We start from the raw sequence: 21,043 nt of genomic DNA on the forward strand, positions 1-21,043 counted from the left end.
GTCATTTGACGCGGCGGTCCGGTGGGTGCGGAAGTACGGCCGGGGGGGCGCTTATGGCGAAGGCGGACGTCGAGTCGGCGTTCCGGTTGCTTCCGGTGCACCCGGACAGTTTTCCACTGTTGGGTTGTCATTGGAGGGAGCAGTTTTACGTGGACAAGTGTTTGCCCATGGGCTGCTCCGTTTCGTGTGCGGTGTTCGAACAGTTTAGCTCGTTCTTGGAATGGGTGGTGAGGGATGTCTCTGGCCTCGAATCGATCATTCATTATTTGGACGATTTTCTCTGCATTGGCCCCCGGGCTTCGGCTGTGTGTGCGATTCTTCTTTCCATGTTGCAGCACATCGCGAGCATTTTTGGGGTGCCTTTGGCGGCTGAAAAAACGGAGGGTCCTGTGCAGGTGTTGAGCTTTTTGGGCATAGTGATCGATTCGGAGGCCATGGAATGCAGGCTGCCGTTGGACAAACTGGAGGGCCTGCAGAGGGAGATTCGGGAGGTTCAGGGTCACCGGAAAGTGCAGTTGAAGAGCTTGCAGTCCTTGCTTGGAAAACTGAATTTTGCGTGCCGTATTATCCCTATGGGGAGGGTGTTTTGCCGACGGCTGTCGGCTGCGACGGCCGGGGCAAAAGCACCGACGCACTTCATTCGATTGACGAAGGAACACAGGGACGATTTGGGCGCGTGGCATGACTTCCTGTCCTCTTACAATGGCCGGGCAGTCTGGATGGCCGGGCCGGTGAGCAATTTCGACCTGGAGTTGGTCACCGACGCGGCCGGGTCAACGGGTTATGGTGCGTTTTTTCGGGGCGAATGGAGCGCGGCACCTTGGCCGAGCTCCTGGAAGGAGGCAGGTTTCCTGGGCAATTTGGTGTTACTGGAACTCTTCCCGATAGTGCTCGCATTGGAGCTGTGGGGGGAGAGGTGCAGGGATTTGAAATTGCGAATTAACTGTGATAACATGGGGGTGGTGCAGGTGGTGAATCGCATGTCAGCGTCTTCCCCCCCGGTTATTCGAGTTTTGCGTCATTTAGTCTTTCGGTGCCTGCGTTTAAACGTGTTCATTTATGCCGTTCACATCCCTGGGGTGGATAATTCCTTGGCTGACTCACTGTCTCGTTTCCAGTGGGACAAGTTCAGGGAACTGGCGCCTGGAGCGGCGGTGGACGGACTCCCTTGCCCAGAGTGGATGTGGGCGCTGCCATTGGAATCGCCGCGGGATGGATACGGCGGTCCGTGAGTGGGACTACCTGGTCAGCATACAAAAGGGTATGGCGGGAATGGCAAGGGTTGGTGGAGGAGGTGTCCTCGGACGGGGATGCCGGAGACTGGCGTTTACTGGTGCTGTATTTTGTGGTCCGGAATATGGAGGGCGGGCGCTCAGCGGCCGCGATTGACAAGAAAATGGCAGGTTTGTCGTTTCTTTTTAAACTGTTGGGTTCGGAGGATTGGACTAAAGACTTTTGGGTGCGACAGATGCTGCGGGGTTTTCGTAAACAGATTAAGCGGGGGGACGGACGGCGTCCGGTGACGTTCAACCTTTTGGTGGCCATATGCGCGGAATTGGGGTCGGTTTGTACGTCTAGTTTTGAGGTGCGACTGTTTACTACGGCTTTTTCGTTAGCGTTTTACGGGGCGTTTAGGGTGGGTGAGTTGGTCAGCCCATCCAAAAAAATACCGGGAGGGCTGTTGAATCAGGACGTGCAGGTGGCAAGGGATAAGGTTTGTTTGCTTATCCGACGATCGAAAACTGACCAGCGGGGTCGGGGTGTGGAGGTTTCGTTGTTTCAGTTACCTGGGTCCCCGGTTTGCCCGGTGGCTGCTGTTCAGGGGTATCGGGGGGTCAGGCCGGGCTGGGAGGGCCCGTTCCTTATGCACGAGGATGGGTCCTTCTTGTCTAGGTTCCAGTTTGTGTCGGTTTTTCGGCGGTGTTTGCGGAATCGAGGTTTAGTGGAGGCGGAGTATGCTTCACACTCCTTCCGCATCGGGGCGGCCACGGAAGCGGCCCGGTGCGGGTTGGACGAAGCATCTGTGCGCAAGATAGGTCGGTGGGAGTCGCTTAGGTTCAGGTCCTACATTAGGCCGCAGTTGGCGGTAGGGCGATAGCGGTGGGGTGGTTGGTTTGGCGTGGGGTTCCCCATACAGGAAGCGGATAACAGCTAAAAAAAAAAAAAAAAAAAAAAAAAGGGTAAATCGACAACTTGGTTACAGAGGGATTGGTGTCTTGTGGGAAGGCACGGTGGGGTGGTTGATGTGTTTTGTTTTGTTTTGTTTTCTCTCCGTTTCAGTGTCCGTGTGTGTTGGTTTTTCGTTTCAGATGGAGGTGCACCACGCCTCGTTTGGATCGTGGGCCATTCTTATGTATGTTGGGGGGCCAGGAGAGGTGACATGAGGCCGGATGGGAGGCAGCTGGGGATTTCCAGGAGAGCAGCGGAGTTGCATTGGTTGGGAATCCCGGGCATGCAGTGGGACGGGGTGATGGGTGTGGTGGACAGGTATGTGCTTTTAGACGGGCCCCCGGATGTGTTGGTGCTCCATGCTGGGGGGAATGACCTGGGGTTGCGTAAGGTCCGGGACCTGCTCGTGGACATAAAGGCGGATTTTCTGCGGCTCCGAGAGAGGTTCCCGAACACGATTTTGCTCTGGTCAGACATTGTGGCCCGGACGAAGTGGAGGTGGGCTAGATCGGTGGCCAGTATCCAGAAGACACGGATCAGGGTGAATAAGGTGGTGGGAAGGTTCGTGGTCAAGAATGGAGGGTTGGTGATTAGACACAGGGAGCTGGAGTCTAATGTGGGCTTATATTTGAAACGGGATGGCGTACATCTCACGGATGTCGGCATCGACTTATGGTCCCTGGGTTTGCAAGGGGGCATTCAAACTGCTTTGAGGGTGTGGGGTTGCCCTCAAGGGTAAGGGGGGTCACCCTTTCAGGCTGTGGCGTTATCTTTCTGGTGGTCTTTGACGGTGGCGGTAAATGGAGGTGATCTAAAAGGGGTGGGGGGCTCATCAGTAATATGGGGCCCCTCCGGGGTATTCCCGAACGTTGGACGGAATACTGGGTGTTTTTCACTGTAGGAATTGGTTGTCTCCGGGCGGTCACAGCTGGAGGCCTGGTTATGTTAATGGTACCGCAGTGAGGTTGGTTTTGGTTATAAAGTGGGTCACCGTCAGAGATCACCAGACTGGACTTTGGTTTAAAATTTTGTTTATGGTTGTATATATATATTTATATATTTATATATTTATATACATATCTTTGGAGTGAGTTAAAATTTCGGTGTGTTAATAAAAGGCTGTTGTGGCCAGTTTACTCCAAAGAGAAGGTGTGGTCTCATTATTATTATTAAAGGTTGATAAGGGGCTAGAGGTGTTATGGGGTTAACAATAAGAAAGGGGACATTGGGCTACGCAGGTCAAGGGAGCCACGGAATGATCCGACCCCCAAGGGGAGGGGTAATGAGGGGCGGGCATGACCTGGTGCCTAGGAGCCAACAGAAGCAAGGGAGGTTGGAATTAACTGAGAGAAGCGAGGGGGGCGGAGCCATATAAAAAGGGGGCGGAGCTTAGACGGGGCCAGTACACGTGGAGAGTTCACAGGAGGAGGCAGCTTTCCCACCCTCCCTCTCTAATGTGGGGTTGTTTGAGCATTCAGGTTATGGGTATCTGGCTGGTCGTTGTTTTTCTTTCTTTCTTTCAGGAACAGAGGCTTGGTCGTCACAACAGTGAAAACGGCCCTATTGGGGGCTGCAGCGTTATCTTTCTGGTGGTCTTTGATGGTGGCGGTAAATGGAGGTGATCTAAAAGGGGTGGGGGGCTCATCAGTAATATGGGGCCCCTCCGGGGTATTCCCGAACGTTGGACGGAATACTGGGTGTTTTTCACTGTAGGAATTGGTTGTCTCCGGGCGGTCACAGCTGGAGGCCTGGTTATGTTAATGATACCGCAGTGAGGTTGGTTTTGGTTATAAAGTGGGTCACCGTCAGAGATCACCAGACTGGACTTTGGTTTAAAATGTTGTTTATGGTTGTATATATATATTTATATATTTATATACATATCTTTGGAGTGAGTTAAAATTTCGGTGTGTTAATAAAAGGCTGTTGTGGCCAGTTTACTCCAAAGAGAAGGTGTGGTCTCATTATTATTATTAAAGGTTGATAAGGGGCTAGAGGTGTTATGGGGTTAACAATAAGAAAGGGGACATTGGGCTACGCAGGTCATGTACCCCATGATAGACGTGTCATCAGGTCAAAGTTCCTTTACACAGTAAAAACACGGAAGTCCGCTGGGCGAACGGCGTCAATAGTCCGCCGAACTGGTGGACCGCGAACAGCCGAATTTTCGCCGCGAAACGACCGCCGGGCGAACTGTTCGGCCATCACTAGTCACAGTGATGTCAGAGAGGGGAACTGCGGGAACAGAATTCCAGGATATGATTGGTTAGAGTAATGACATGGAAAGTGAGATAATCACAATGGTCCTATAGGAATATGGAGGCTGCCAAGGTGACCCTCTCCTTCTTAAATACCAGTTACCTGGGTGTCATACTGGTCCTCTGAATACAAGAATCACTGACCTGAGGAGGATTCAAAGGTGGTCCGGTGCCGTCTCATCTGTGGAGAGGCCCAGCAACTGGAGAAGCACCCAGGGGAGGACTCTTTGGGAGAAGGCCATGCATAAGGCTGGTTTCTCAGAAGGAGCCTGTAGGCTCAGTTGAAGGACACTAAGTGGATCTACACTCATACGGTATTGCCGGACCGGCTGCAAGATACTGGTACCATATGATAGTTCTCTAAATTTATCTACGTCCCTCAGTTACATCCAAGTCTGTGACAGAGACTTTTGCTTTACTTAACCAATTCCCGACCAGCGCACGCCGATGTACATGGGCAGAATGGCACGGGAAGGCATATTGGCATACAGGTACATCCAATCTTTAATGCCGCCCTGCCATTGTGAACGTGCCGCCGCCGGCATGCTCGCGTGCTGGTCGGGACCCCCATGAGTTCGGTCGCAGGTCCCATGGACTGGATTGCCGCGGGCATACCCACGATCGTCCCTCTGGGCGGCTGAACAGATAGATGTCATTGTAAAAAGCATCTCCCCGTTCTGCCTAGCAACAAGTGACGCTGATCTCTGCTCCATGTGATTGGAGCAGAGATCAGTGTTCAGTAAATGAAAGCCCAGCCCCCAACAGTTAGTAACACACCCCTTGGAAAACTTATAGCACTGATTGCTGTAAAAAAGACAATGGTCCCAAAAATGTGTCAAAATTGTCCGATGTGTCCACCATAATGTCGCAGTCACAATAAAAAAAAAATCGCTGATCGCCGCCATTACTAGTAAAAAATAAATATTAATAAATATGCCATAAAACTATCCCCTATTTGTAAACGCTATAACTTTTGCGCAAACCAATCAATAATCGCTTATTGTGATTTTTTTTTTACCAAAAATATGTAGAAGTATACGTATCGGCCTAAACTGAGGGGAAAATTTTTTTTATATATATTTTTGGGGGATATTTATTGTAACAAAGTAAAAAATAATGCGTTTTTTCAAAATTGTCGCTCTATTTTTGTTTATAGCGCAAAAAATAAAAACCGCAGGGGTGATCAAATACCACCAAAAGAAAGCTCCATTTGTGGGAAAAAAAGGACGTCAACTTTTGTTTGGGAGCCACGTCGCACGACCGCGCAATTGTCAGGTAAAGCGACGCAGTGCCGAATCGCAAAAAGTGGTCTGGTCTTTGACCAGCAAAATGGTCCGGGGCTGAAAGTGGTTAAACACTCTATTGGCTGCTAGGCCTGGTGAGAGGATATCTATCCGGTGGCTGTGACAATCCAGTTGTGAAACAATTCCTATTGAATTATTATTCCTATTCTTTGCAATTTCAAAAAGTATCTGAACTCCCTTCCTAACCCTCTACCCTTCATTGAGAAGCTGTTACTTGTCTTTTCAAATAAATATCCCGAAAAAGAGGATCCAGTGTCAGTTTCTACTATTCTTTGGGCCATCTACTTCGGGAATCCCCTAGACACACATGAGGTCAAGAAGGTAACGGTAAGCCCAATAAAACCAGCAGCTCCTTCGGGGGTCAGTGCTACACACATTTTTCCAAATATTCGTAAATTCTAAAATCAGAAAATCTGAAATAATAACTTAAAGGGGTTGTAAAGGTTTGTTTTTTATTTTCTAAATAGGTTCCTCTAAGCTAGTGCATTGTTGGTTCACTTACCTTTTCCTTCGATTTCCCTTATAAATGTTTTTTTTTTTCTTTGTTTTCTTTGTCTGAATTTCTCACTTCCTGTTCCTCCTCAGTAAGCTGTTCTGGCTGACTAACCACCAGCTCGGATGATGGTGAGAAGTTTACTGAGGAGAAACAGGAAGTGAGATATTCAGACAAAGCAAAAAAACATTTAGAAGGGAAATCGAAGGAAAAGGTAAGTGAACCAACAATGCACTAGCTTAGAGGAACCTATGTAGAAAATAAAAAACGAACCTTTACAACCCCTTTAACTATTACTAACTAATAAATTATAGGTATTGGAATTTCTTTTCAAATGTGGCTGTTAGTGAACGTAACGAATACAAAATTATCCAAAATAATGAATGCCGTATCTAAACGAATGTAATGGATTAATAATAATAATTAGAATTTTTTTACTATTATTGTTATTTATTATTAATTTGTTCTGTTCCATTTATTTAGATACGGCATTCGTTATTTCGGATAATCCGATCAATTCCTATTCTCTACGTTCACTAACAGTTATATCTGAAAGGAAATTCGAATACCTAGAATTTAATAGTTAGTTATTATTAGTTAGTTATTCCTTCAAATTTTGGGATTTTCTTTTTTTATTTTCAGATTTTCAAAGTTATGAATTTTCCAATTTACGAATTGCGTTCATAACAAATAAAAAAAAAAAAATTCAGCAGTGCACGTATCTATATCATTATATTTATGTGCAAAGGATGTTTTTTGTCTTTAAAATTCTTTTAGTATGTTTGTAGTAATAAAAATGTGAATTGTAATCTGTGGTGTGGTGCCTTGAAAGTGCCATTAGTTTGCATTTTGTTAGGAATTCATTATATTTCAGTGTCATACATGAAGGGATGGGGTACCTGTAAAACTGAGAATAATAAAGACTGCTTTGTCTCCTTCCCATTTATTATTCTAGCGTAGACATGTGTATTCAGTTTCGTTCCGAATCGAAATTCGGACAAATTTTCATTATTCGGACATTCAGATGCATCCGAATTACAATGCTAACTAATTCAACCAAATCCGGCCGAAATTCAAATTGAATTTGAAAATATTTGAAAACAATTTGAATCAAATTTGAATAAAAATCGAAAAAAAATATAAAATAGAGATTTCTAAAAAAGAATACAGTAAAATAGAATAAAAAATAATAACACAATAGAATGAAAATAAAGGAATAGTAAAGAACAGAATACAATGTAATAAAATACAATAGAAGAATATGACCTTCTTCTGAAATTATAATTTCGAATAGTATAAATTTGAATTCGAGAATAGATTTGAAAATAACTCAAAACAATGGAAACTAAAATAATGTATATTATATTTTATTATAGTTTATTCTTAGTCTATTCTTTTCTATTATTTTCTATTCTAATATTTTCTATTCGAATTTGATCCAAATTTTTATACTAAATTAGAATTTCAGAAGATGATATAGATATAGATATAGATATATTGTCCACTTGCCACGACACTTGCCACGAGTGCCACAAGTGTCACGCAACCTACCACGTGACCCAGTTGTGGATTGTCCACTTGCCACATCACCTGCCACAAGTTGTATATTGTTCACTTACCAAGACACCTTCCACTAGAGCCACGTGATCGGCCACGAGTGCCACGTGACCAAGTTGTGGATTTTCCATTCGCCATGTCACCTGCCACAAGTTGCGGGGTTCCTAGCACCAAGTGACCCCAAGATATGTGCAATATGCCAAGTACTTTTCTGCAGCAGAGAATGACATTTTGCGATCCGACTTAGGAGCCACATATCTCGGGGCAACTTGTAGCTAGAAACCCCAAATTTGGTATGCAAACACAGTAGAACTAGCACTACAACATCTCTTTGGGGTTTCTAGTACCAAGTGACCCCGAGATATGTGGCCCCAAAGTCAAGTCACAAAATATTTTCGAATCCGGTTGAAATATTTTCGAATGCAACTGATTTTTTGAATTCGGTAGAAAATGAAACGAAATCCGAAAACGAATTTAACAAATATAACTAAACAAAATTAATTAATAAATTAAAACGAAACGAAACAAAACACATTTTTTTCCTTTTGCACATGTCTATTCTAGCATGGTGCTAAATGTAAACAATGGCATCAGGGAACCTGGGTGATGTCATAGACCATGTGGGGGTCATGACCTCATTGTGTCAGTGATGTCATAGACCATGTAGAGGTGATGACCTCATTGTGTCAGTGATGTCATAGACCATGTAGGGGTCATGAGCTCATTGTGTCAGTGATGTCATAGACCATGTAGGGGTCATGACCTCATTGTGTCAGTGATGTCATAGACCATGTAGGAGTGATGACCTCATTGTGTCAGTGATGTCATAGACCATGTAGGGGTGATGACCTCATTGTGTCAGTGATGTCATAGACCATGTGGGGGTGATGACCTCATTGTGTCAGTGATGTCATAGACCATGTAGGGGTGATGACCTCATTGTGTCAGTGATGTCATAGACCATGTAGGGGTGATGACCTCATTGTGTCAGTGATGTCATAGACCATGTAGGGGTGATGAGCTCATTGTGTCAGTGATGTCATAGACCATGTAGGGGTGATGACCTCATTGTGTCAGTGATGTCATAGACCATGTAGGGGTGATGACCTCATTGTGTCAGTGATGTCATAGACCATGTAGGGGTGATGACCTCATTGTGTCAGTGATGTCACTCGGAGTCCTCGGTGGATTGTTACACACAGAATGAAGCCGGCAGGGATCTGTCATTTACTGACATTAGTGATATCACCGCTAAATGCCGGGCGGAGAATTGGGGGGAGAAGTGGAGAAATCTGCCCACTTTGTTCTCCTGTCCTTCACTGAACATCCCATAGACTGGATTTGGGGGAGTCTCATGTTTGACCCGAACCTGAAGCTGATCCCTAATCATTCCAAAAGACTGGAATGTGAATGGAAATTCATACAAAAATGTAAAACTTTGGACTGTAGGGAGAGGAATTTTATGTGCCGCTATGATTGTAAATAATGTTATAATGTATTTTTATTATGGTCAGGACTAAAAATAAAACATGTAAGATCAATCTATAATTACTGTATATATTTCATATTCTCTATTCAGTCAGTAGGCGGAGCTCTGTGTTTATCTGCTTCCGGCCCCTCCCACCTGCTCTGTGCCCATCCCCCGATCTCTCCTCACCTGGACAGGTGACCCCGGCTCTGCTCTCCTCCGACCGGCTGACCTCATTCTCCACAGTACAGGTGATGTTCCAGGGCCCCGGGGACCCCACAATGGCTGTAATGTTATTGGCGGATGTGGAATATCTCTCCTGGGATCCTCCAATCACAGATAGACGGATATCCGGCTTAGTCCCCTCCTCCACCCTGCAGGAGATCTCAGCGCTGCCATTCCGGAGACATGAGACATGGAGGAGCGGAACCGATACTGGAACTGAGAGAGACAATCATTTCCATTGATCAGGTCCAAAATATACACATCATGCCCCTCCCCCATCCATACCTATAATCAGGTGTGCAGACATCTTCCTGGAGACTGGAGGAGATAGATTGTGTCTGTGTGCACCCCTCCCCCAACACTAAATCCCCCCACTAACATCACACCCATTTTCTTCAGTCATGTGACCCCCATACACAGCGCTGTACAATCTCATCTGGATGATCGGCTCTAAGAACATTGTACATGGCTACTGCTGTGTGAGAGATATTCTGTACATTGTAATACAAAGTGGATGATACAAAACAGGATGTGAAGAGTTCCCTCTAAAGGAGACCTCCGCCCAGTGGTTCTTGGTGGAGTCTTCTGGGTGAAGAGTCTCCGGAGATGTAAATGCCCCCCCATGCTGGGAATCCCCCAACATCTGTGCAGGGGGGAGGGGTGAAGATTTCCCCGCTCAGGTGAAGGATGAGATCTTCACACCCCGTCTGTGTTTCCAGCTGGAGATCCACCATTGTCACCCATCAGCAGAATTCCCACCATCCAGATCATGGAGTCCCCATAGTGAGAGAGGAAAATGAGCACAGGGGGAGGGGCTGCCCACAGCGACCAATCAGAATTCTCAAGTCCTTTTTTCCTGAGATGTGAAAACTGATTGGCTGCTGTTGGCAGAAGCTCCACCCTGTTGAAGAATCAGCTCCATCCCAATAAACTGAACTTCCCTTCTACATGGACGGTGTATATAAAGACACGGAGCGGGGAGGACACTGCTAGGACTGGGGGTGGGGGTTGGGTGGACTTACCTTCTACATGGACGGTGTATATAAAGACACGGAGCGGGGAGGACACTGCTAGGACTGGGGGTGGGGGTTGGATGGACTTACCTTCTACATGGACGGTGTATATAAAGACACGGAGCGGGGAGGACACTGCTAGGACTGGGGGTGGGGGTTGGGTGGACTTACCTTCTACATGGACGGTGTATATAAAGACACGGAGCGGGGAGGACACTGCTAGGACTGGGGGTGGGGGTTGGATGGACTTACCTTCTACATGGACGGTGTATATAAAGACACGGAGCGGGGAGGACACTGCTAGGACTGGGGGTGGGGGTTGGATGGACTTACCTTCTACATGGACGGTGTATATAAAGACACGGAGCGGGGAGGACACTGCTAGGACTGGGGGTGGGGGTTGGGTGGACTTACCTTCTACATGGACGGTGTATATAAAGACACGGAGCGGGGAGGACACTGCTAGGCAGGGCCGCTGTTATAAATGATGGGGCCCCATACAGCGTACCTGACAGGGCCCCTTGGCCCCACCCACAACCCCACCCCTGGCTCCGCCCGTGTACTCATGCTGTCACAAAATCTGGGGGAAAGGTGGCAGGAGCTGAAACATGTAAGATGTGAACCTGTTAGTGGTGTTACGTCCCCAAAAGAATAAACATTAAAAGTGAGAAGCTACACACACTGCAGCTGCTGGCTTTTAATAAATGGACACTTACCTGTCCCGGAGTCCAGTGATGACGACACCCGGATGTTTCCATCAGCTGTTGGGTGCTCCACCACCATTGCGGGTAAGGGAATCCGGCAGTGTAGCCTTTCAGCTTCACGTTGGAAACCCGACTGCACATGTGCGAGGCCCCGCTCCTCTCCCTTTTGGCCCGGGGGCCAGGGGAGGAGGAGGGAGCCCCACAGTGACATCACAGCTCCTTGACAGGGACTCCCGGAAGTGGAAAAGGATAGCGGATACCGTATCCCTCCCCCGATTTCACCCTCAGAAGGTGCAAATTATGGCACCGGAGGGGGAGGAATAAGATGAGCAGAAGTTCCACTTTTGGGTAGAACTCCGCTTTAATAACCATTATTAGATTATTATTCTATTCGTTTTTTGACCTGAATGGACACAAGTCAGTTCATATCTGGACTCCTGGAGACCTACATGGGGCTTTCAATCAGGTCCACATCTGTGGCAGGTGGTGCTCAAAATTTATGAGGGGGGCGCAAACAAACTGAAAATCATATGAACATCATATGCAGCTACTGTACCCAACAATTTCCGCCACTGTGCCATCAAACATAGCTACTGTGCCCATCATACACAGCTACTGTACCCATCATACACAGCTACTGTGCCCCTCATACACAGCTACTGTGCCCCTCATACACAGCTACTGTGCCCCTCATACACAGCTACTGTACCCATCATACACAGCTACTGTACCCATCATACACAGCTACTGTGCCCATCATACACAGCTACTGTGCCCCTCATACACAGCTACTGTGCCCCTCATACACAGCTACTGTACCCATCATACACAGCTACTGTACCCATCATACACAGCTACTGTGCCCATCATACACAGCTACTGTACCCATCAATTTCCGCCACTGTGCCCCTCATACACAGCTACTGTGCCCATCATACACAGCCACTGTACCCATCATACACAGCCACTGTACCCAACAATTGCCACCACTGTGCCCATCAAACACAGCCACTGTACCCATCATACACAGCTACTCTACCCATCATACACAGCTACTCTACCCATCATACACAGCTACTCTACCCATCATACACAGCTACTCTACCCATCATACACAGCCACTGTACACATCATACACAGCTACCGTACCCATCATACACAGCTACTCTACCCATCATACACAGCTACTCTACCCATCATACACAGCTACTCTACCCATCATACACAGCTACTCTACCCATCATACACAGCTACTCTACCCATCATACACAGCTACTCTACCCATCATACACAGCTACTGTACCCATCATACACAGCCACTGTGCCCATCATACACAGCTACTGTACCCATCATACACAGCCACTGTGCCCATCATACACAGCTACTGTACCCATCATACACAGCTACTCTACCCATCATACACAGCCACTGTGCCCATCAAACTTAGCTACTGTGCCCATCATACACAGCTACTCTACCCATCATACACAGCTACTCTACCCATCATACACAGCCACTGTGCCCATCATACACAGCTGCTGTGCCCATCATACACAGCTACTGTGCCCATCATACACAGCTACTGTGCCCATCATACACAGCTACTCTACCCATCATACACAGCTACTCTACCCATCATACACAGCTACTGTGCCCATCATACACAGCCACTGTGCCCATCATACACAGCCACTGTGCCCATCATACACAGCCACTGTGCCCCTCATACACAGCTACTGTACCCATCATACACAGCTACTGTACCCATCATACACAGCTACTGTACCCATCATACACAGCTACTGTGCCCATCATACACAGCTACTGTACCCATCAATTTCCGCCACTGTGCCCCTCATACACAGCTACTGTGCCCATCATACACAGCCACTGTACCCATCATACACAGCCACTGTACCCAACAATTGCCACCACTGTGCCCATCAAACTTAGCTACTGTGCCATCAAACACAGCCACTGTACCCATCATACACAGCTACTCTACCCATCATACACAGCTACTCTACCCATCATACACAGCTACTGTACCCATCATACACAGCCACTGTACACATCATACACAGCTACCGTACCCATCATACACAGCTACCGTACCCATCATACACAGCTACTCTACCCATCATACACAGCTACTCTACCCATCATACACAGCTACTCTACCCATCATACACAGCTACTGTACCCATCATACACAGCTACTCTACCCATCATACACAGCCACTGTGCCCATCATACACAGCTACCGTACCCATCATACACAGCCACTGTGCCCATCATACACAGCTACTGTACCCATCATACACAGCTACTGTACCCATCATACACAGCTACTCTACCCATCATACACAGCCACTGTGCCCATCAAACTTAGCTACTGTGCCCATCATACACAGCTACTCTACCCATCATACACAGCCACTGTGCCCATCATACACAGCCACTGTGCCCATCATACACAGCTACTGTGCCCATCATACACAGCTACTGTGCCCATCATACACAGCTACTCTACCCATCATACACAGCTACTCTACCCATCATACACAGCTACTGTGCCCATCATACACAGCCACTGTGCCCATCATACACAGCCACTGTGCCCATCATACACAGCCACTGTGCCCCTCATACACAGCCACTGTACCCATCATACACAGCTACTGTACCCATCATACACAGCTACTGTACCCATCATACACAGCTACTGTACCCACTGGTCCACAGGAAAAACTGACAGGCGGATCTGATTGGAAAGCTTGGGTGAAAAATTCTTAAAGGGGAGTGATTTGGGGTGGTAAATATGCACCTTGGCTGTGTGTTTTTACTGTCCCTTCCCCCATCACATATGTAAAGTAGCATCTCACTATGTGCTCATGGTCATTATGATGATCAAGGCACAGCGGGTTCTCTATGGCTCTGTCAGTGTAACATGCTGTGTGGTGCTGTGTTATAGTCTGTAACACACAAAATAGCCATATATTAAGAAAGTCACCACCACACAGCATGAGACACTGACAGAGCCACAATGGGGAGTCGGGGGACTAAGCCTCAGTCTGTGTGATGTGTGAAGTGTGATGTGTCAGTGTGTGTGATGTGTCAGTGTGTATGATGTGATGTGTGATGTGTCAGCGTGTGCGATGTGTGATGTGTCAGTGTGTATGATGCGATGTGTGATGTGTCAGTGTGTGTGATGTGAGATGTGTGATGTGTCAGCGTGTGCAATGTGTGATGTGTCAGTGTGTATGATGTGATGTGTGATGTGTCAGTGTGTATGATGTGATGTGTGATGTGTCAGTGTGTGTGATGTGTGATGTGTCAGTGTGTATGATGTGATGTGTGATGTGTCAGTGTGTATGATGTGATGTGTGATGTATCAGTGTGTGTGATGTGTGATGTGTCAGTGTGTATGATGTGATGTGTGATGTGTCAGTGTGTGTGTTGTGTGATGTGTCAGTGTGTATGATGTGATGTGTGATGTGTCAGCGTGTGTGATGTGTGATGTACAGTGTGTATGATGTGATGTGTGATGTGTCAGTGTGTGTGATGTGTGATGTGTCAGTGTGTATGATGTGATGTGTGATGTGTCAGTGTGTGTGATGTGTGATGTGTCAGTGTGTATGATGTGATGTGTGATGTGTCAGTGTGTGTGATGTGTCAGTGTGTATGATGTGATGTGTGATGTGTCAGTGTGTGTGATGTGTCAGTGTGTATGATGTGATGTGTGATGTGTCAGTGTGTATGATGTGATGTGTGATGTGTCAGTGTGTATGATGTGATGTGATGTGTGATGTGTGATGTGTCAGCGTATGCAATGTGTGATGTGTCAGTGTGTATGATGTGATGTGTGATGTGTCAGTGTGTCAGTGTGTATGATGTGATGTGTGATGTGTCAGTGTGTATGATGTGATGTGTGATGTGTGATGTGTCAGTGTGTATGATGTGATGTGTGATGTGTCAGTGTGTATGATGTGATGTGTGATGTGTGATGTGTCAGTGTGTATGATGTGATGTGTGATGTGTCAGTGTGTATGATGTGATGTGTGATGTGTCAGTGTGTATGATGTGATGTGTGATGTGTCAGTGTGTATGATGTGATGTGTGATGTGTCAGTGTGTATGATGTGTCAGTGTGTGTAGGGGAATTTCTTGCCTGTGTGATGTGTGATGTGTCAGTGTGTGTGATGTGTTAGTGTGTATGATGTGATGTGTGTAGGGGAATTTCTTGCCTGTGTGTCGGGATTACTTTCTCTTTCAGTATCTCCTTCAGGCTACAGCAGCGCGGTGTCGTATCGTATAGAGTCCCCCATTGGATAGTGTCCGCTGTGTAGAGAGAGGCCACGGAGCAGCAGCCGTAGGCTGCTAAGCGGAGGGACAGCATGACAATTGTTTGCATGCACTGTCGCCGCTTTTAGTTGTATCACACGGGCCGCTTTAAGAAGCCGGGAGGCGGGGCCATTAGGGGGGCGGAGCCAACACGTCCAGCGGGAAGCCGAGCGGAAGCCAGGTCACTCGTGGAGCGGAGGAGGAAGCGATTCCCACCCACCCTCCCCTGGGGTTGGTAGGATGTTAGTGTAGGGGTGTGCTGGTTGTTTGGGGGGTCAGTTTAGTGGTAATTAGGTTGTACCCATCCATGGGGATGGGGATGGTTGTTGATGTACTTCCTGGTTACAAGGGGGTAACCGGAGGAGAAAAGGGGTAGGTCACTGCATTGGTTTGGGTTTAGCCTCCGAGACAGGGGATACCGTCTGGAGGTCAAGAGGTAAAATAGATGGTGCAGTGACCAGTAGGGTCTTTGATATGCTAAGGACCCATGTTCCAGTGTTAAAGGGAAAGTTTACAAGGTATTATTATTAAAAGTTATTTATAAAAGTTTATATTTGTTATTTATACATTTTGGTTAATAAATCAAGGCCTTTGGCCATTTACTCCAAACTCAGTCTGGTCTGGTTTAATGGGGGGGAAGGGTTTGGAGGAAAAGAAGGGTAGAAGTGTCAGACAATACAAATGTCATGCGAATGCGCAGTACACAGCAACACAGATCCCGAAAATAGCCGAGGATGAACGGCGCCTGCGCTGTGAGTCCAGGTTCTATCCCCACCATCCAAGTGGACATAGAGTTGGAATATAAAAGAGCCGAGCGCAGCGAGGCGGAGCCCAAAGTGTGGCGAGCGAAGCTCGCCCGCGAGGGGCCCTCTAATTTTCAGAACCCTATGTCTGCTTGGATGGTGGGGCCACCACCTCCACTCACGGCACAGGCGCCATTCATCTTCAGAGATTTTCCGAAGCTTTTTCTGCCCCGTACTGTGCATGTGCACTACGGGGCGGACACTATATGATGGTCGGACACTATCTGCCAGAACAACGGCACTTACTGAGGGAAGGGAGCCGCATTACAACTGAATCCATCCGCCCAGGAAAGCACACAGGGAGCACAATGTACACAGATGCAGAGCGGGGATTGTATACCTCCACCCGAAAATGGAGAAAAAGTCCCTCTTCTTCTCTCACCTCCTGGGCCCCTCTATTATCCTGATGGGGCCCAGGAAGGTTCTATATACCTCACCAATCATGTAGCTGCAGGTTAATAATGTTATTTAGCAAATTTGTTTTTTAGATAGAAACCTGCTCAGCCCCCCCTTCTGGCTGGGCCCGGTACAACAGGGCTGGTTGTACTTCCCTATCAGCGGCCCTGCTGCTAGGACTGGGGGTGGGGGTTGGGTGGACTTACCTTCTACATGGATGAAGTAATCATCTCTCTGTGTACGGTCTCTTATGGAGTTGTATTTATACACACGGTACATCCCGTCATTCTCCAGAGTCACATTGGATATGATCAGACTTCCATTCTCTGATATCCTTGTATTGGGGAAATATCTGACATCAGACGGATCACAATTCCTGTGTTCAGCTATTTTCTCCCAGTCTCCAGGAGATTTCTCATAGTACCAGATAATCCAGTCACATCTCCCTGTATCTGGACGGTTGAGGGTGAAATGACGTGTGATGGGGATGAGAAGGTCAGATCCCAGCCGGGTGAATATTTCCTGGGCTTTTCCTGTACAGACAGAATACAGATCCCAGTCAGGTCACAGTGTACTCCCCTCCCCCCTCATATAACATATATCCCTCTATGAGGATCCCAGAAATATTCAGATTCCATCTATCAGAGTCCTCCGGGTCTTCCTGGGATTCCTCTGTTTTCTTCCCATCTCAGATCATTGAGGAATCTCCTCTGACACCCCTATACTCTCCATTATTCTACCAATAAATCATCAATGAATAGACAATCATTCCTCCCCCCATTTCCCCTGCTGGAGTAAATTGGAGCGTCCTTTATTTGGCCTTCCTCTGGATCCTCTGTAGGTATAGGATTGTGTAGATGGGATTGGAGGATTTCTTCTCTTTTATTGGTGGAACTGGATGGACTTTATGAAGAGATGATAAATAGAGAATGTATTACATATATAATGCAGTCAGGTAAGATAATCCCTGACCTTCCAGTAGATGATGGTGGGCGTCCATCCATACATGGACAAGGACAATGGACATGTGGAGGACAATAAATGTCTTCTCTGGATATTTTGTATTATTTGGTCTAAGGCTAGACATACATTTTCAAATTTCGGTTCTTCTTCCACAGATTGAAGGAAAGAAAATCGCTTGATTCCCCATCAGCACAGTCAGTGTTGATGGGAAGAATCCCTCTTGTGGAGTCATTGTGTTCTGAGAGTGGAAGGTTTCCCCGCCATCAGAATACAATGATCAGTGCTGGAGGCTATAGCCACCGGCAGTGATTGTACAAAAAAAGAACACGACGGGCTGGTTGTTCTGAAGTCATCCGATGGACCAACTTCAGTCCAATCAGTCTGCCCTTGGATGGCTTGAATTTCAAACTGGCATGCAGACAATCCTGTATCCTATATGTGGGGTCCTGACCTCTCATACAATTATCATTATCATAAGAAGAGAAGACACAACAGTCACATCAGAAAATGGAAACCCAACAACCTTCTGAGATAAGAAAGAGGGGCGCCCCCTATCACAAGGTGTAGGAAGGGGCCCAGATAGCCAATCAGCTGCAAGTTTGAAGATGACTTGACAAGCTATTGCCAGACTTGCCGGACTTCACAAGTTTGTTGTACAATTGTAGGGAATCCACATTACAAGAGCCGTGCTATAGACTTGTGGGGACTTGTGGGGCTCTTTCTATAGACTCACCACTTCTGTCGGACCCACTGATTGGCTCCTGCTGTGTCCAATAACAGTGGGAGTGGCCTCCAGTGGCGCACGCTCCCCAGACCAGGAAGAAGAAATCATGAACAGGTAAGTGATTTTGCCGCCCTGCCGCAGTAGATGTACGCGGGGCGCTCCTTACCCGCTCTAGACTGCGGATTATATAGACAGGAATATTATGTGCCATCTATGATTGGAAATCATTTCCTGTCCTCTGAGAACAAACACCGTGAAGGGGAAATATTGTGTTTTTATTTTATTATGATCAGGACTAAAAAATAAAACCTGTAATGTAAATCTATCATTTCTGTATATATTTCATATTCTCTATTCAGTCAGTGGGCGGAGCTTATTTGTTTTCTGCTCCTCCCACCTGCTCTGTTTAAATGTCTCTGTGCCCATCCCCCAATCTCTCCTCCCCTGAACAGTTGACCCCCCGCCTCTTCTCTCCTCTGATTGGCTGACCCCATTCTTCACAGTACAGGTGATGTTCCAGGGCCCCGGTGACCCCACAATGGCTGTAATGTTATTGGAATAATTCCTCGGGATCCTCCAATCACAGATAGACTGATATTCGGCTTAGTCCCCTCCTCCACCCTGCAGGAGATCTCAGCGCTGCCATTCCGGGGACATGAGACATGGAGGAGCGGAACCGATACTGGAACTGAGAGAGACAATCATTTCCATTGATCAGGTCCAATATATACACAGCATGCCCCTCCCCCATCCTTACCTATAATCAGGTGTGCAGACATCTTCCTGGAGACTGGAGGAGATAGATTGTGTCTGTGTGCACCCCTCCCCCAACACTAAATCCCCCCACTAACATGACACCCATTTTCTTCAGTCATGTGACCCCCATACACAGCGCTGTACAATCTCATCTGGACTTACCTTCTACATGGACGGTGTAATCATCTCTCTGTATAAGGGGTCCTGTAGAGTTCTCTATATGCACACGGTATCTCCCGTCATTCTCCGGAGTCACATTGGATATGATCAGACTTCCATTCTCTGATATCCTTGTATTGGGGAAAAATCCGAAATCAGACGGATCACAATTCCAGTGTTGAACTATTTGCTTCCAGACTCCAGGCAAAGTCTCATATGTCCACATAATCCAGTCACATCTCCCTCTATCTGTAGGGTTGAGGGTGAGATGGATTCTGATGGGAATGAGAAGGTCAGATCCCGGCCGGGTGAATATTTCCTCCGGGACTTTTCCTGTACAGACAGAATACAGATCCCAGTCAGGTCACAGTGTACTCCCCTCCCCCCTCATATAACATATATCCCTCTATGAGGATCCCAGAAATATTCAGATTCCATCTATCAGAGTCCTCCGGGTCTTCTTGGGATTCCTCTGTTTTCTTCCCATCTCAGATCATTGAGGAATCTCCTCTGACACCCCTATACTCTCCATTATTCTACCAATAAATCATCAATGAATAGACAATCATTCCTCCCCCCATTTCCCCTGCTGGAGTAAATTGGAGCGTTCTTTATTTGGCCTTCCTCTGGATCCTCTGTAGGTATAGGATTGTGTAGATGGAATTGGAGGATTTCTTCTCTTTTATTTCCCCGCCATCAGAATACAATGATCAGTGCTGGAGGCTATAGCCACCGGCAGCGATTGTACAAAAAAAGAACACAACGGGCTGGTTGTTCTGAAGTCATCCGATGGACCAACTTCAGTCCAATCAGTCTGCCCTTGGATGGCTTGAATTTCAAACTGGCATGCAGACAATCCTGTATCCTATATGTGGGGTCCTGACCTCTCATACAATTATCATTATCATAAGAAGAGAAGACACAACAGTCACATCAGAAAATGGAAACCCAACAACCTTCTGAGATAAGAAAGAGGGGCGCCCCCTATCACAAGGTGTAGGAAGGTGCCCAGATAGCCAATCAGCTGCAATTTTGAAGATGACTTGACAAGCTATTGCCAGACTTGCCGGACTTCACAAGTTTGTTGTACAATTGTAGGGAATCCACATTACAAGAGCCGTGCTATAGACTTGTGGGGACTTGTGGGGCTCTTGCTATAGACTCACCACTTCTGTCGGACCCACTGATTGGCTCCTGCTGTGTCCAATAACAGTGGGAGTGGCCTCCAGTGGCGCACGCTCCCCAGACCAGGAAGAAGAAATCATGAACAGGTAAGTGATTTTGCCGCCCTGCCGCAGTAGATGTACGCGGGGCGCTCCTCACCCGCTCTAGACTGCGGATTATATAGACAGGAATATTATGTGCCATCTATGATTGGAAATCATGACTAGTGTATAACATAATGTGACTTACTCCCCTTTTTTGCCAATCTTTTCCACTGCTACGCCCCCTACATTTAGATACCCCAGAAACTGAGACCACACCAATCTGGAGTAAAACATGGCCGTAGCAGCCAATTATCTTTATTATAAAAATATTCAAAATAATTAACATAAATAACATAAATTAACAAATCTAAACTCAGGTATTAAGGCACTTCCTCCCTTGAACTCCTCCCGTTGGTCTGTGCTAGGATAAACCCACCAACCACCATCATAAAACCTTCCGGCACTGCGGTACCCAACTCTTAATAGACCGTAAGCTGAC

At 47.0% G+C, this 21,043-nt stretch overlaps 1 protein-coding gene across 6 annotated transcripts in view; it reads right to left on the bottom strand.

Annotated features, from left to right (window-relative positions):
- LOC143981547 (immunoglobulin superfamily member 10-like) overlaps nt 1–21,043 on the bottom strand; it is a 492,232-nt gene that overhangs the window by 415,349 nt on the left and 55,840 nt on the right. For 4 of the 6 annotated variants that reach the window (XM_077479488.1, XM_077479486.1, XM_077479484.1 and 1 more), the window contains exons 3-5: nt 19,340–19,669; nt 16,941–17,267; nt 9,439–9,690 (exon numbers count right to left, since the gene is read on the bottom strand). In XM_077479488.1, the coding sequence (XP_077335614.1) occupies nt 9,439–9,690; nt 16,941–17,267; nt 19,340–19,669 (909 nt within the window). The remainder of the gene's footprint in view (nt 1–9,438; nt 9,691–16,940; nt 17,268–19,339; nt 19,670–21,043) is intronic. The other 2 variants (XM_077479487.1, XM_077479485.1) reach the window with 1 other exon arrangement.

This window comes from Lithobates pipiens, unplaced genomic scaffold, assembly GCF_037356315.1.
Source record: "Lithobates pipiens isolate NorthernLeopardFrog02 unplaced genomic scaffold, aLitPip1_a1.2 Scaffold_16, whole genome shotgun sequence".
In the NCBI taxonomy this organism is placed as follows: Eukaryota; Metazoa; Chordata; class Amphibia; order Anura; family Ranidae; genus Lithobates; species Lithobates pipiens.